Raw genomic sequence first — 16,751 nt, forward strand, 5'->3', positions numbered from 1 at the left:
GAAAGAGGAACGGGGGTGAAAAACATTTTTTTTTTTTTTTTATGGATAGGAGAGATTTGGGTAGCTTTTTAGGTTGAAGAGACGAAATCGAGGGGGAGGAAGGGAGGATGCCAATAAGCATAAAAATGTAAGGGATAAAAGATTTATTTTTACAAATTTTTTGATGTCTATCTTTTTCATCAGAGCAGGGAGTCATAACAATGTGACTTCTTTCCAGTCTTAAATTAGAACGACTCAACAGTTCCTCTTCTTCTCCACTTGCCTCTTAGAAATCATGTCTCTTGTGGCTAGAGAGGTTTTTGAGTATTCAAGACACCTATTACTGCATTTTAGAGGTATTTTTCTTCTCTTGAGCTTAGCTATATAGTTGAGGTACCTTTTAACTTTTTTTCTAAAAATATCACTAGCAACTGGAACAATGATAATCATTTTTTCCTTTCATATATATCATATGTCACGTAGCTATCTTGTGGGAGCGTTCATTTCCAAAGCCACGGGAAGATCCTGTTTAAGAAGGAGAGAACCAAGGGCTGCAAAGAAGGCAAACAACATAGAGATTTTGAAATGCCCATCAGAGGTCATTCTGGACTTCATCAAAACCAATGGCTTTTGTGGCTAAAGAGGTTTTCAAGTATTACAGCATGATTTAGTGTTTATAGAATCCTTTGCTTCTTCTGTTTAGTTGTATTTTTAGTGAGGGCAAAAGACAAGTTGCAGTGGATTAACAAATTACTAAGAAATGAAAAGAAAAGGTGGCAAACAGGCAACTAGGTCAGGAAATCTGGCTGGGGGTGAGGACTGCATGGAAGATCAAGAAGGAGTTATTTATTTGTTTTTTTCCAACACAAGGCGTTTGAGTACATTTATATGCTGGTAAGATGATAGCCTCCAAGAGGACAAGATTGATGACATAAGGACCAGACGTGATGACCTGATCAAGCGGTATCCAGAGTGGATGAGAAGAGAGAGAATTCAAAGCACAGAAGGGAGAACCCACCTCGGGGGCCACCAGGGACACCTTCATCTAGAAAGGACACAGGTGGTGAGGGCAGGTGTTGGAGAACAGCCTAGTGTCGTGTCGTCAGCTTGAGGGAGAGCTGGATTAGAATCCAAGCCTCCCCACACCTAGTCTGGAGCATTGTATCATCATTCTTGTAACTTCCCCTCATGGAAATGGCCCATGTGCTTTACATATACTAGGATAAACATAAAGAACAGTTTTCTTATTCAGACATGGGTCAAGTATTGGCCATTCCATATTATCACCCTAATAGCCTAATATTGGCTCATTTAACCTTGACAATGTATATATGTTCATATGTGTGTGTGTGTATGCATTCCCATATTTCATAGATGAAAAGGCTGAAAAACAGGGTAAGGACATTAATGTGCTCAAAGTCACACAGCAAGGAAATAATGGAGCTAGGGTTTGAAGCCCACTCCTTGAGTTCAAGGTCAATGCTCTCGACTTACTACATCTATTGACTCAATGTACTGAATTTGTTGATTGAACTTACTCTCTTTGGTAAATTGCCAAACTCTCTTCTTGATTCCTTAGGCCAGGGAGGCAGCTGGGGAACAGGGAGGGGTGCAGAGTGGCAGGCGGAGATGGGGAGTTGAGGCTGAGGCTTTGTCTGTGGCAGCTTCCATTCCCCATTATCACCCAACTCTGTCCTAAAGCATTTTATAACTTGAAAATTCAATGAATACAAAATGCTGGTAAAATGCATCCAAAACCCATCGATACCTTTTACTCACAGCCTTATTTTTCTGGTATGTGCACAAGAGAATTCTTATCTACTTGAAAAAATTCAACACCAACTCTACATCCTTGATGGGCCAGGGTCTGCTGAATTGAGGCTTGGGAGCAAAAATCCAGGGTTGCCCGGTGAGCTGACCACAATAAAACAAGCCAAAGCAGCTTCTTCCAACACACTCAGAAGAGCATCTCCATTTTATATGCACTTTTATCATGACAGACACATGTTAAATAGGAACGGCATCTCTGAGGCACAGGTATTACCCTTTTCTGCTTCTCCTAGAAGGACTCCTAGTGGCCTGGGAGCTTTTGGACAGAATCTCATGCTCTGTGATTCACAAAATGGAAATCTGGCATTATATGCCAGTGACATTCACTTCTATGGCAGCTCAAGCAGCAAAAAGCCATATGCCATACACCTCAGATTCAGCCAAGCCATGCAAACGGAAATGTGAAAGAGAAATAAGGAAATTAGGACCAGAAAAGTTCTTGGGGCTGATCGCCTCCAGCACCTAAAACACACAATCACTGTGGCACGAATCAAATCTTCCTACTCTTATGACACTCTTGGAAAATGCAATTTTTTTTCTAATTTAAGAGCACTTTGGGAAGTAAAGGTAAAATATAAAAGACAATTTTTGTGAATGACATGGTGGGCTCACGTTTACTATTTAATGTGGCTGCTACACAGGCAGGTGGGTGTGCTCAGGGAGAGAGACAGTAGTAACCTAAATGGGTGGACTGCCAGCAGGCACATTTGTCCTCTGCACTGACCGTCTCTCAGTAGCCATCCTGTGAAAGGATAAGCACCATTATTGACATTATCTGCCCCACTGGCCTGGAAATAAGACTGATGGAAAACGGACTACTCCCCAAATGGCCAGCATATGTGGGTCAAGATGAAGGGGGAAAAAAGAAACAGAGGGATTTCTTTTTGAATGAGGGGATCCAACCACTCTCCTCAGAAAAGAAACTCCATTTATTTTGTGACTGTTCTATGTCTTTGAGGTTTTCATTCACCTTATATAAAGCTATGTAGGTGGAGAAATAATTACTACTGCCATTTTTGTTAAGAAAGGAATGGCAAAATCATTTTGTAATACCCTCAAAGTATTGACATCTGAAGAAGAGATTCTAATTGAAAGATCTAGAAGGATTTTTCATTAAGAGCTATTGGCATTTTGGGCAAGAGAATTCTTCATTCTGTAGAACTACAGAATACCTATGGTCTCCAGGAATTACCAGAATGACCATACAGGGCTCCTGGGTGGCTCAGTGGGTTAAAGCCTCTGCCTTCGGCTCAGGTTATAGATCCCAGGGTCCTGGGATTGAGTCCCGCATCGGGCTCTCTGCTCCGCAAGGAGCCTGCTTCCTCCTCTCTCTCTGCCTACTTGCGATCTCTGTCTGTCAAATAAATAAATAAAAATCCTTTAAAAAAAAAAAAAAGAATGACCATCCAATATTAAAACAGTGTAAATTAATTCAGCTTACTGGCTAGGTGGACTGTTTAAAATAATGTGTGAATTACACATTTCTGGCCATTTATTCATCTGATATCCAACCCAAAGTAATTGGGAAGATCCTATTTCAAAAATGTCTGGAGAATATTAAGAGTTAAAGCTACAGTTCTTTGCTCCCAATGCTATAGTGATTTAATTGAGAAAGACAAGCTTGCAAATGAATGACTACTACAACATGCTAGAAGATATTTTCCAAAAGAAGTTCAGACTTCCATGTCATGGGGGCAGGTATACAGAATTTCATCCTAAATGAAAAGTGGAGATGATAATCATCCAAGGTGGTACCGCTGAGGTGGCCATGTGTAAAATCTTAAAACAGAATTTCAGTGAGAAGATGGAGGAAGACATTAGTGAAGAAGGAAGGAGGGTAAACCCATATCTGTGATATGAAAGTACCATGGCTTACACAAGGAATTGTAGGCACTTCATAATGTGCAGAGCTTAGAGCAGGTACAGGGTGAAGGAAAGAGGATGAGGCAAGAAAGCTACATTAGGCTAATTAAAGAGAAACCTAAACATCTTGCTAAGGCTGTGAAACTTTATGAGCCAGGCAAGGGGAAGGCACAGATGGATTAAAAGCAACAGTGATATGGTCAGATGTGTGTTGGAGGAGGTTTGGAAAGTGGGAAGTTTTCAGAGTTGGGAGATAAGTTACTGCAACAGCTAGTGTCTCAGTCAGTGACTTCTACATGAATGCTGTGTAACAAATAATCCCAACGGCCAACAAGTTCTTCTCACACTCTCGGGTCTGTCGGTCAGCTGAAACGGCAGTTTTACGCTGTAATTCTGGGGGCTAACTGGGGAAACTCGACTCCATATGCCTCATTCTGAGACTTACACTGAGGGGCAGTGGCCACCCAGGGTACATCCCTTATCTCATGATGAAGGCAGAAGTGCAAGAACCCAAGCCAACCACACAAGCAATATTCAGGCCTCTGCTCACTGCACATTTGTGATCATCTGACTGGTCTATGTCAAAAGTTAAAGGGCAAGGGAAACAGGCTTCACTCCCTCAGGTTATGGCAAGGACTCCTGTGGAGCAGTACGGAACTGCAACCAGCCATTCCACTACCAGAACTGGAGTGAGGAAAGAGGAAGATCTGAGCGAAGGCAATAATGAGAAAGCAGAGGACCTTACAGTGATTATAGTGACTTTGGCTGCTGATTGGTTTCACAAGGAGCAACCAGCCCGTAAACTTCCAAACAGAAACTCACTGGACTGCCAGCTCCATGAAGGCAGAACCCACCTGTATTCCCAGTGTCTAGCACCATGCTTTCTGTGTCATGGACACAAAACAGTATTTGTTGAAAGAACAGACAGCATTAGAAGTATAGTTTAAACAGTGACACGATTCACCCAAGATATGGAGCACTGACATGGCCATGCTGTGTGGAGGGTGGCTGTGGGATACTAACATGAGTACCGTCTCCCCCTCCAAGCACTGAGTAGATCCTGAGAATACAGAAAAAAACCAGGCTCTGCTCTCAACGAGTCTGAAGATTAAACAGACAACTGCAGTTCATTGTGGTAAGTTCCAGGGTCACGGTATTATTCACAGGGCCAGAGCAAGGGGGTCCCTTGAGGGACATCTGAGGACATTGTTGCCACAAGTGACAATGGCCAGCTTGAGAACTTTCCCAGGGAAGATACAGGGCCTGTGAAGGGATGATATCTGAATTATCCACCTGCCTAAGTGACTTCCTCCCACACAGTTTCACTGAGCACCTACTATTGTTTTTCATTTCAACAGAACTGCATGGGAGACACATAGAAACAACAAAAGGAGAGGCACAGGGGAGGAGAGGAGAAGAAACTACAAGTTTGGAATTCCCAACTCTCAAATTCAAGCGTCCCTGTGTCTTTTTCTCTCTGTAACAAATTCAGCCTTGCTTTGGTACCATCCTCTTGCCTCCCCATCTTTGCTCCTGCTTTTGACCTCTTTGGCCTAGTGGCTCAGCTCTGTGCTAGAGAGGGAGAGAGCAGCTAGCCTCTGGGGTGGACCGCCAGGTGGGGGCTTTGGCTCCTATCCCGTCAGTCCAGGGGGACTGCTCATGCACAGCTTCCCAGCTATAAAGCACCCTCTTGGAAAACCCGCACAGCCACAGAAGGAACTTAGATTATATACACGTTTAAATAACAAAATGTATTTTTAAACTTCTGACCCCCTAGGTCTTGGTGTTTTTGCAGGCGGTATTTAGAAATTTCACTTGGGATCTTCTCTGTTCTCCCAGCTCTTATACTGGAGTCCTAAGTAATGGCTTCTGACACTACGCTCTCATTCTGATTCCCCGTCTCATCTCATCTGGGGCACCCCTTTGCCTTCCATCCCTTGCCTCTTCCTACCGTCTGGCACCCTGAGCTGGCAATAAAGAGCACCCACATGATAGCCCCTTTACATTCTCCTGTCCTACCTTGGGAAACATACCCTTCGAACAGCTCTGTTCTCGACTCCCACAGCACGTCATTTTCTCTGCAATTTTAAGATAAATATTTTCCTTTAAATCAAGGAGGGCTCGTATTTCGCGAGAGATTCCCATCTAATGATGCTCTTCTTAGCAATCCAACTCTGATTCGTAGGTGCCCTTTAATTTAAAATGTCTAGATCTCATTATGCCTTACTTAAAACGTAGGCAATTTCCTTTTAATTGGACATAGACTAATAAAATGATTTCTGTGCCATTATGAAATCCCTAACACAATCCACAATGGAATATGGAATTCAGGTCAGAAGAACTAGCTCACAACTCATGTGGCACCCCAAAGTGTAGTTAACAAAAGGGGAAGAAGTTTCAGAAGTCATTGAACAGAGTGAGGCACGGCAGCTAACTTAGAGGCGTCATTATTTCCACGATCAGGGATGGTCTGCAGCTGGACCAAGAGACTGATGTAGCTTACTGCCGCCCAGCAGAAGAACCTATCAATTCTTTTTGTCTTATAATTGGCAAGTGTCAGCTTAGCACATGTTACACATACAAAGAAAGATACACTGACTCTAGGAAGACTTCGGAAATGAGGATCTTGCATGCGGAGAAACCTCCAAGACGTATATTTCCTATCGTCACGGCTTATCTGAAATTACTCATCAGACTCAATCACGGTAATTATCCTTTCTATACATGCTCAAGTTATGGCAAATGTCAAGAAAGCAAAACATGCTAGCACTGTTTTCAGCCAACTAAAACCTAACAGTTAATCTTCAAACAAATTTTAAATAGTTTTACCATTTCTTAGGGAAATTACATAAACAGAGCCAACAAAATCTAAGTCTTTCGGTATGATTCCGGATACAATCCCTTCATAAAGAGATACGGCTGGGCTATCAAATGCATGACCCAGAGCAGTCCCTGGAAATGGACCACTTAATGATGACCCCTCTCCCTCACCCCATTTCTCACGAGTTTTGCACAGACCCGGTGCGGGAGGCACCATGAAGATAGTGTGCTGGGATGTGTGTTCTATTAGTTTAATCACTAAATCCACAGGAGAAGCTTGTCTTTTTCTGAAAATGTTTGCCATCAACATTGCCATGACTGGCCTTATTCCTTTTCAGAGGCATTTAGAAGCCGCAGTTAGCAGCTGCTGTCACTTAGTGTTTGCTCTAGGCTGGACTGAGCTGAGTAGTTTATCTGCCGGACACGGTCCAGGCCTCAGAGCCCACCTAGGGACACTCATTCCCGTCCCTATCTCACAGATGAGCAATCCGGGGTTCACAGGCTGAATTCCTTGCACAAAAGGTTTCGCAGCCGAAGTTATGCAGCTCAGAAGACCTGGGCTCCTGAAGGCCCAGTGTGCTGTGCCTCTGAGATTCCGCTAAGCCCCTCAGTCACGGGGGACATCCCTCGCCAGCAAGAACGCACACAGAGAACTTCCTCCTCATTTAGGGAACTGTCCCCACTGTAGTCAGTCTCCCTTTGCAGCCAAACCGAAGTTCAATGGGTTTCCACACAGAGGAATGGGAAAATCTGTATTTCTAGATATTAGCACAAACTATCTTGGAAAATCAAAGCAGCTCAATTATACAACATGACCAAGTGCAAATGACTGTCAATTTAGGTTCTGTCTGTTGACACCAGCACCTTATATTTGTATGGGGCAATTTACAAAGCCAACCTTTAAGGGCCTAATCCCCACAGTGATTTGGGGAAATACCACTGTTACTATTATCATTGTTGTTTTTGTTATTTTGCTGCTACCAGTTTACAGGTGAGAAGGGCTCTGGAGGCTGAAGGATATGCCCTAGGACATACCGCTGGGGAGGAGCCCCTGAGCCAGGACTGCCCCCAGACTCTCCTGCTCTGCTCAGGCTCAACCTTTCCCTTCTCTCCCCTCCTCCTCCTGGCTTTCTCAGTGGGGCAGGGAATTGTGCCCCCAGGGGGAGAAATTTGGTTCTTGGAGGAGCAAAAAAAATATCTTACTTTCTTAATGCATGAAGCATAGATAAACAGACAATATATAAACAGGTAACAATGTATTTGCATAATTAAAATCTCAGGGGGAGGGTGATTAGGGAAAACTGTCTAAAAGAGATCCTTGTGGGGGTTGGTAATGCAAAAGAGTCTGGGAAATAACACCTCATGCAACCTGCCTTGGTCGGGCCCATGTTACCTGCAATTAATACAGTTCTTTTTAGAAAGTACACCCACCGGGGTCTTTTTAAAAAGATACCTCTTGGGGGAAAAAAGGTCATAAAGCTGGTCTCTTTCAGTCTTTCTGCTGTCTCTAGATAGCAAAATTGATATTGATGAGGACAGTACTAGATAGCACAAATGATCGTGATGAGGACGGTAGAAGACATTCCTGGATTCCTATCCCAGTGGAAGTGGCTAACTCCATTAAAAAAAGGGAAACAATACCTTGAGCGAACAGCTTAAAAGCACTCATTTAAACACACGTGTGTGCGCGGTGCACACACGAAACCATTTTCTACCTATCCAACAGGAAACATCAAAGGCAAAAAAATAAATCTATTGGTATAATGCATTTGCTTCTACAGGAAGTGCGATTTCCTTCATGTCAAACCTTAAAGACCTTTGTGAAACATGAGCAGCTTTTTGAATAAATACTTGTAAATGGCCCAGACAGCTGAAAAATGGATAACCTCCTTGTATGACATCGGGGCCCTTTAAAAGACTACTCCTCTACTTAAATATTCATGTTTCAATTAAAACATACACCTACTTTATTAGCTACCCCAGGCCCGGTTCAGATCAATACCAGCAGCCCTAGATGGAATTCTAATGAAGATAAACAACACTGAGTCCTCCCCAGCTTCCCCTGGGCACGGATGCACAAAGCCGCCTTTCACAACTTGCTCCAAGATATTTTACAGTCACCTGCCTCATGCAAATGAAGAGATTCATGTTTATTCATGGCGAGAGTTACAGACCACCTTTCATTCCCTAGGCCAGCTCAGCTAACCAGCGAGAGAGCCGTCTGCTCCACTGTGAAGTTGAGCTGGCCTAGGAAGGGGACTCCGGAATATATAATTGCCCCCTGAAAAGCATGCACAGAAAGTCAGTAAGCTGGAAACAGTTCGGGGAGTGAACATATTTCTCTTTCTCATTCATGCAATCACTGCCTTCAAGCTCTCAAACGATCCCTTTTCTATGCCACCCCATAATCCATTAGATGTGACTAGTTAGTGGTTATTTTCCATGGATAATCTTCCAGGGGACTTCCTAGGATGTTTCCTCTGTTCTGCTCTCCAATTCTTCCTAATTGAGATTTTCTCCCACTGACTCAGATGGAGCCCGTAGCTTAGCCAGGGGCAGCTGCGGCTTTGTCTGATGGGCCTGGGTTCTCCCTGTGCACAGGCTCTCCTCTTTCAAGGGGATGGCTTCTCATCTGCAAGCCTGAGATCCTAACCTCTGTCATGTGTGCTTTGCATATTACTCTGCTGGGTCGAGTTTCAAAATAGTGCTTCTGCTCTAAGAGTGACAACATTTTTCAAACCATTAGTTTCTTCCATTTCGGCAATTTGAAAGCATGGCAAAGTCATTTGATCTTGTTTTCAATGGCGATTTTGATCGCATCGAAAGTAACACCGATGCCACGAACAAGTATTTTGAAGGTATCTAGTGGGTTCAGACATCCCCATAGAGTCCGTGTGTAGCGAGGTAATAGCTACAGAGTCTTAACTCTCTCCAGCCATTAAGCACCCGAGCTTTTATGAAACCTGACTTTTAGGCTGCTGCCTATGGCTTGTCACATGGAAAACTAAGGTACCTAATACAGATATTTCTTCCCAAATGCATGACATTTTCCGTTGAACCCCGATTTCTGCCAAAGTTAAATGATTCAGAACGTAATCTGTGGTACAAAAGCTGCTTCCCTTGTCTTTCCTTCCTTCCTTCCACCCCTCTGTTCCTTTTTTCTTTGGTTTTTAATGTAATGGCCAAAAAAATTTTTTTTTCTTTTGAAAAGGGCAACTTACTCATTTTTCATAGATAGGATTTATCTTATAATGTACAAAAAGAATACAACTGCATATGACATTTTACTTCCTCAAAGCATTTTTACATTTATTACTTAAATTTAGTATCACAGCACTGTAAGAGAAGGCAATGGGACACTGGTATCCACTTTTTATTCTTTTAATTAATTGTTAGGCATAGAGTTCCTGAGTAGCAGAACCAGGGCTAGAACCTGGGCCTTACGAACCAATGGACAGACTACTTCACCGATGCACACAATTCGTGCTAGTTGGTGGTTTGTGTTATGGGTATCAACTGATGCTCATTCTGTGGATGTGATTCACCCTGAGTGATCCAATCTGCCTTCATGAAAAATCTTCCTGAGAGCTTTGCCCCCACCCCAAAGTAGTAATTGCTATGCTGTGCAAGTGCGCACTGGGATGACAGAGGTTTCCAAAGCCCCCCAGGTGATTCTAAGGTTTGGGCAAGGTTGAGGAGGTTGAGAAATACTGCTCCACACAAATATCGATTTTGATGTGTATACCCTTGTTAGAATTTCTAAAGTGGCACAGTCTGCAACAAAAGCTTTAAGTGAGATTCCCACACCTGAAATACCCAAATCTCTTGTGTCTTCTTTCCTACTCTGCTTAAAAAATGAGGGCTTCAATGAAACGATTATGGGGCCACTTGTGTGCTGAGGTATCCGGCTGCAGTTTAAGCTCTTCTCTAATGCCCATAAAAATGAATAATGCATGCTCTAAAATATTGGTAATAAAAGGCAAAAACAGAATACAAACTCGATGGCCTGAATCAATGGATTATTCTTCAGAGACTGCTATATTGGGAAACTGGAAAAAAGCATTTTCCAAAGCATAAATATTTTAATCACTCTCTAATTCTACTTCTTTCCCATAAATAAAAAAAAAAATATATCCCATCTTCTGCTTCCCCAGGCTGGAGCAGCAAAAAGGCAGCTGTATTTCCAAACCTCCCTTCCAGCAGAAGAAGCATTCACTACCAAGCACTAGACATCTACAAACTAGTGTCCCAAGCAAGGGGTGCTGTAAAAAAAATTCCTGCAACTGCTGGAATCTAGTTATTATTTGTAAAATCATAATTTTGGATTGAGGGATACAGCTTCTCCAGTAATGAGCGGAAGAAGGCAGATAGCGAAGCCCCTTCTTAGAGAACCTGGGCCGTAGGTCGACAAGCAAATCCGCCATCCACGCTACTGTTCAAAGTGGCGACAGTCTGAGACGGTGTCCAAGAAAGTTCAAAAGAAAGTGTATCTCATGTTGGGCTCTTTTAAGATATTCTGAATTCGAATTTGGACAATCTTCGGGAACAAGAAAAACATTCAATCTACCAATAACACTGAATCCACGTTTCTTCCTAAATTCAATAGCTTCTGCTACCAAGTTAATAACAAGAAGAAAAATGAACTGGTGAAAATTTCAGTTCTTCTTCTCTCCTTTCCAATTTATTATCTAGCAAAGCAGAGCAGTGGCTGATAGACAAGCAGCAGGAAAAAAATCAGGAAGAACTGACCTAGAGGCCTTCACACAGGGTCCATCTCTTTTCAAAAGCCTGCTAGAGGCAGAACAGGGCCATAAAAGAAAAAGGACATAGTTAAATCTGTATTTGAGCAACCACTAGCAGAACTCTGACTGGTATACTGCTCTACCAGCAAATAAAACAACAACAAAAAGCTCATCTGTCCACATTTCAATACTTTAAATGGATACACACAGATAGACATATAATGCAATACACCTACAAACTAAATATATATTATGGTAGGTTAAAAAAATGCACCCCCCCCACAGATGTCCACATTCCAATCCCCGGAATCTATGAATATGTTACATTATATGGCAAAGGGGAATTCAGGTTGCAGACGGAACGGAGGTCCCTAATTGGTTGACCATAAAATAGGGAAGATTGCCCTGGATTATCCGGGTGGTCCAAGGTAATCACAGGGTCCAAAAGAGTGAAAGATCCAAGCCAAAGCAGGATCAGAGTGATGAGGTGGGACATGGGAAGGATAGGACTTGCTGTTGGCTGGTTTTTAAGATAAAAAGGGCCACAAGCCAAGGAATACAGGCTGCTTCTAGGACCCAGAAAGGCAAAGAGATGGCTTCCCCTCTAGAGGGGCCCAAAAGGACCAGAGCTCTGCTAACGCCTTGATTTTAACCCATGAATCCCATTTCTGGTTTCTGAGCACCCGAGCTGTGGGAGAGAACTATTTCAACTACAAAATCTGTAGTAATGTGTGAACACAACCCTGGAAAATTAGTATATGCATGATAAAATAGTTTGTAACGGATAGATTTTTCTGTTATAGAAGTAAGGCCTGCGTGATTCTAAAAAGAAAAAAAGCAAACAAAACAAAAATAACTCATGTAGAAAATTGAAAGCCTCTGTCATTCTCATCCCTGACCCTCCTGGTATCCACTCTTGACCAAGGGATATGTGTACATAGGGTGGGACCCTCTGCCTCTCAGGCTTCCAAGTGCCTGTTCACAGCCATAATCACCATCACTACATGGCAGCATGTAGGGGATACTATGCTCCCTGCTCCTTTATGCCTCTTTCCCAGGGATGATTTGGGAAAGTCCCTCATAATCAAGTGAAGTAAACTTAGGAGGCTGAGGCATTACTGGATTTCTTTCCCTCACTTCCCTTCTTCAGTCATGCCTATTCCTGGGCATAGCTGCTAAGACCCTTGGCAGCTTCAGACTGTAGCTGGCAGATCAGGACTCTCCACAGAGGGGTGCCGCTGGGACCTGTTTCAATGAACTCAATAGATGGCCCAAGACAGAATGGGTTTGCTTCACACAGGGATGATCATCATGCTGATGGAGACGATCAGGTTAGAACCCAACTGAGGCTTGGTGAAGAGTATTATTGCCTTTCCCTCATTTCCTTTCCTTTAACCAGTATCGGTTCAAGAGGCCACGAACCAGAAATATGGTGGAAAAGAAGGATGGAATGTAAGTTCCCAGGAAAGGTGACAGGGAAGCAAAGACCAATGAGAATATCAAGTGCAGTTGGAATTCTATGTTCTGTTCACCAGCTGTGAAGGCCCCACAGGACGACCATGTGATCAGACCCCTGGACTCTTAGCAACAGGTATGTCCCCAGGACCAGATCAGCAGCCATGGTTGATGGAGCCAATCAAACCCAGATCCAGAAACAGTACCAAAGGAATGGTACTAAAGACTTCTCCCACTATGCCTGTCCCAACCATCAGTTACTACTGGCCATGGGTTATGGTCAACAAGGCCTTTATCTAAGGATAAAGATTCTGTTTCTCTTGACAAGTTCACATGATACTTCTACTTCTGCTAAGTTGGCCAACAGTCTTCTCGTCGCCCAACATTCACTCACAAAGAGAAACACAAATTCATACTTTCACAGAAAACCAAAGAAGACGTCCATTCAAAGAATCAAATGATTTCTCTAAACAAAAAAAAAAGAAAGAAAGAAAAAAAAGTGCCATATAAACAACTCCTTGAAAGAGATTTTGCTTTTGAATAAAAGCTCTTTTTGACACAGCGAAGGACAGATTATCTCAACACATCCATAATCTGCAAAGAAACCACATCACCTAGACAGAGCAGACTTCCTGTCTCATTTTTTCTCTAACGGCCATCCACACAGGTGAAGGGAGAGGCCTTTTCCCCAGTGGATGCTGCCGTAACACGGAACCCTGGACTAATGCCCTTAAATGAAAAAATTAATCTAGACAGTATTTTTTCAAGGAAAGGTCTCCACTGGTGGCTCCAGTGTAGTTAGCCAAAAGGGAACAAGGCTGCTCTAGGCTCATCCTTGCAGAGATGAGAGCACCATCAACACACAGCTCGTGTCCATACAGGTATGGGAGCTAAAGAATGACGCAGAGGTGGGGCTCCCTTGGGGACGCAGGAAACTGCTGCCTCTGCCTTGTTGATTCACCTTACCTTGTTGAAGTCTTCAGAAGTTGCCCTCATTTCCTTCCACGTCTTGTTCAGGAGCTGGATGCAGATGCAGAAAAACTCCTCGAAGGATCTGTCGTGGGTGAAGAACATTGGGTGGAAATCGTTGCAGGTCTCACTGGCTGGAAGAAAGAGGGGGGAAGTGAGGAAGTTTGCAGGGTGAAATGAGAGGCCGCAGCCACATGGAGGGCTCCCAAAGAGAGGACGGGAGGCAGGTTTGGCCAAAGCCACCGTGGATGTAAGGCATTTTGAAAAAGCAACCTAAGGACAGTCCCCATGCGACTGTGAAGTCCAAGGTCAGACAGTCAGACCTATCCCTGGGCACATATTTTGCCTGAAGGAAGTTAGCTCCCGACCTACCCCACCACAGGACCCTTATGTTTTTTGTTCTCTGGGTCTGTGTCTTTGACCTCATAAAGGACGATTCACACTGGCCTCTCAGTCACAGTTTCCATCACCTTAATTCCCCCTTTCTCGACAGAATGACTAGCAGAGGATGAGCTTTCCTGAGCACGCAATTAATTGCAACTTTGAAAATCGCATCCTTGATGATTTCTCCAGGGGGCTCTTTTCCCTCTGATGGCAGTAAGCAGGGGGGACATTTGAGATCATATACCATCTGATGCCATTAACCATTTGTTTTACATTCCCAGACACAGATGGCTGGAGGTCAAAGCAACCCAAATGGCTCTGGAGGTCGCACATGGTCCAGTCCTGGACCTAACAGTGACATCCGCCAGACTGCCTTCATGTCTCCCCACTGAAGAGCTTCTCGGGGTCAGAGCCAGCGTCCCGTGCTCTATAGCTATGCCTACTTCTCTCCTCCTTCCCAGACCAGGATCCCAGCCACACTCCTCTTCTCTGATATGGGCGCCACTTACACTTGCACAGTCCTTGTACCTCCATCTCATGGGCTCTTTACAATGCCTTTCATGGTTCCTGCCTCATGGACCATGGATGGAGCCAGGTTTTGTGATCAACCCCTACCCAAAAGAGTACCCAAGTTTTATTTTGTTTTGTTTTTAGTATAACCTGTTAATGTATAGTAAAGAATTCCTATTTGAATTGGAATCTCTCTAAAGGCCAATTAGTCTTCAAGTTTCCAAATGGCAGAATTTCAAGGCCAGGGGTGGAGGATGGGGAAGGGCTGGAGCAGGGTTTATAGCAAAGACCTTGTGTATGTGCAGAAAGCCCTGTGCCTGCCATGTGGTTGTTTCCACTTGCAAAGAATCCTCTGGTGCAGACCCCTGCACGTGAGCCCTAAGCAAACCTAAGGGAACACACTCTACTCTGGCTGGGCCGTAAGCTACAATGCACCAGCCTCTTCTATCTTGGTGGATTCCAGACTTCTAGATGGCTAGATACGAAGATACATAAATGCTGTTTTCTTCCAGATGAGGTAAGGACACAGGCTAGCAGCAACGTGCAGTTACACAGGAAAGGTTTGGTTCTGAGAATAGGGGATTTGGGTTCAAGTCCAGCCCATGACAATCAAGAGCAAGTCCCTTTACATTTCTGAGCCTTGATTTTTTTTTTTTTTAACTAAAAAAATGTTAATGACATCTCCTTGCCCATCTCTATAGGTTTTGGAGAGGATCAAATAACATGACTAACAGGAAAGTGCTTTAAAAGGACAGACGTTGTCGGAAACATAAAGCAAGGCGATGGTAAGGAACGTAGGGTTGGTGTGTCATTTCTACAAACACGGGCTGTTCTTTGATTCCCCACCTCCCCCCCCCCACCTAGTTCCTAGTCAAGCCCGTTCCCATCTCAGAAATGAGCTGCAAGAACATATGTCACCCCAACCCCCAGCCTGTGTCACTGGCAGTAAAATGGAGACAGTGAAGTTCTGACCTGGGACACAAAGCTATTTAAAGAACTTGGAACGTAAACACAGGCGGATTGTGTGTTTGCTGCCCCGGGCAATGAGCTGTCAGTCTCACTTTCCTAAGCACTGAAGTCAGTGGAATTTACAAGTCCGCGGCAGTACTCTAAAACACTACTGCCACCCAAGAACTCGTTATTAATCACATTATCACAATATCTTTTGGGGCCCAGTGTGATGATACGTGGACTTCATGATCTAGTTAAAGTTTTTACGGGATTACTAAAGCCAAGATAACCAGACAAAACTGAGACCGAGGAGCCCTACTCTCACTTGGGTGACGAGGGAGTGAAGAAACATCATGAACAATAGAGAATATTTATTGGGCACATATTAATGCACCGAGGGGCTCTATTGGTGTTATCCTCACAACAACCTGAGAGGTAGTCGTTATGCTGATCTTCATTTTATATATAAGGAAGGTAAAAGGTGGAGAAATTAAACCTTCCATCATGAGCTTTCTTTAGCAGGACCCAAATGAGCATTTGAAACCTGCAGTTTAGGTGACCCAGTAGGTTTCCTGCCTTAGTTAACAAGAGCTCAGGACATTTCCTTGTCACTGCTGCTTTGGGAATTAACTTCCCCACCCACTCTCCCAGATTCTCTCGCACTGCTCCTTCCAGAGAAACCGGGATCTTGACCCACCCCTCTACCCCGTCCCGAGGGGCTCACAGCAAGTACACAGCCAGCCCCTGCTGCTGGACAACACACTGTGCAGTGTGACAGTACCAACAGCAGGAATACCACCACAACCACCTTGTGTCAGGCACTGGGCTCTAAGTCGTTGTCAGTTGTTAAAGAAGTGAGGAAGAGTTCGTCTATTTCTTTTCTTTTCTTTTTTTACACTAGAAATAGGAGACTTAGAAAGGTTAGGTGACTTCTCCAAGCTCCCTGGTCACAAGGCTTGTAAGTGGTACAGCTGGGATTCCAACTCCCATCATCAAAGCCCGTCACTCTCCGGTTATATTTGTTTCCTGATTGTTTCCCAATTAACGCTGCTTCTACTGCACCTTCCCCAGCCATCACAAATATGAAAGAGTTGCTTTTACATCCACAGAAGATATTTATGAAGTAAAAGCTTACAAGTGACATGACCTTAACTATTAATACTTAGGGTTTATTTAGAATCTAGGATTCCTCTGCTTTCCCCCTACTAGTCCCAGTCCAAGTGGTGTAAGATTCAAATCACCAGGTTA

The 16,751-nt window shown here is 43.7% G+C and overlaps 1 protein-coding gene across 11 annotated transcripts in view; it reads right to left on the reverse strand.

The window, feature by feature from the left end:
- The window catches only part of ELMO1 (engulfment and cell motility 1), a 520,745-nt gene that overhangs the window by 143,850 nt on the left and 360,144 nt on the right, over positions 1-16,751 (reverse strand). For all 11 annotated transcript variants that reach the window (XM_004741958.3, XM_004741959.3, XM_045089495.1 and 8 more), the window contains one exon: positions 13,656-13,792. In XM_004741958.3, the coding sequence (XP_004742015.1) occupies positions 13,656-13,792 (137 nt within the window). The remainder of the gene's footprint in view (positions 1-13,655; positions 13,793-16,751) is intronic.

The sequence above is a fragment of the Mustela putorius genome, unplaced genomic scaffold, assembly GCF_011764305.1.
Source record: "Mustela putorius furo isolate JIRA1106 unplaced genomic scaffold, ASM1176430v1.1 tig00003845_pilon_pilon_pilon, whole genome shotgun sequence".
NCBI classification, from domain to species: domain Eukaryota; kingdom Metazoa; phylum Chordata; class Mammalia; order Carnivora; family Mustelidae; genus Mustela; species Mustela putorius.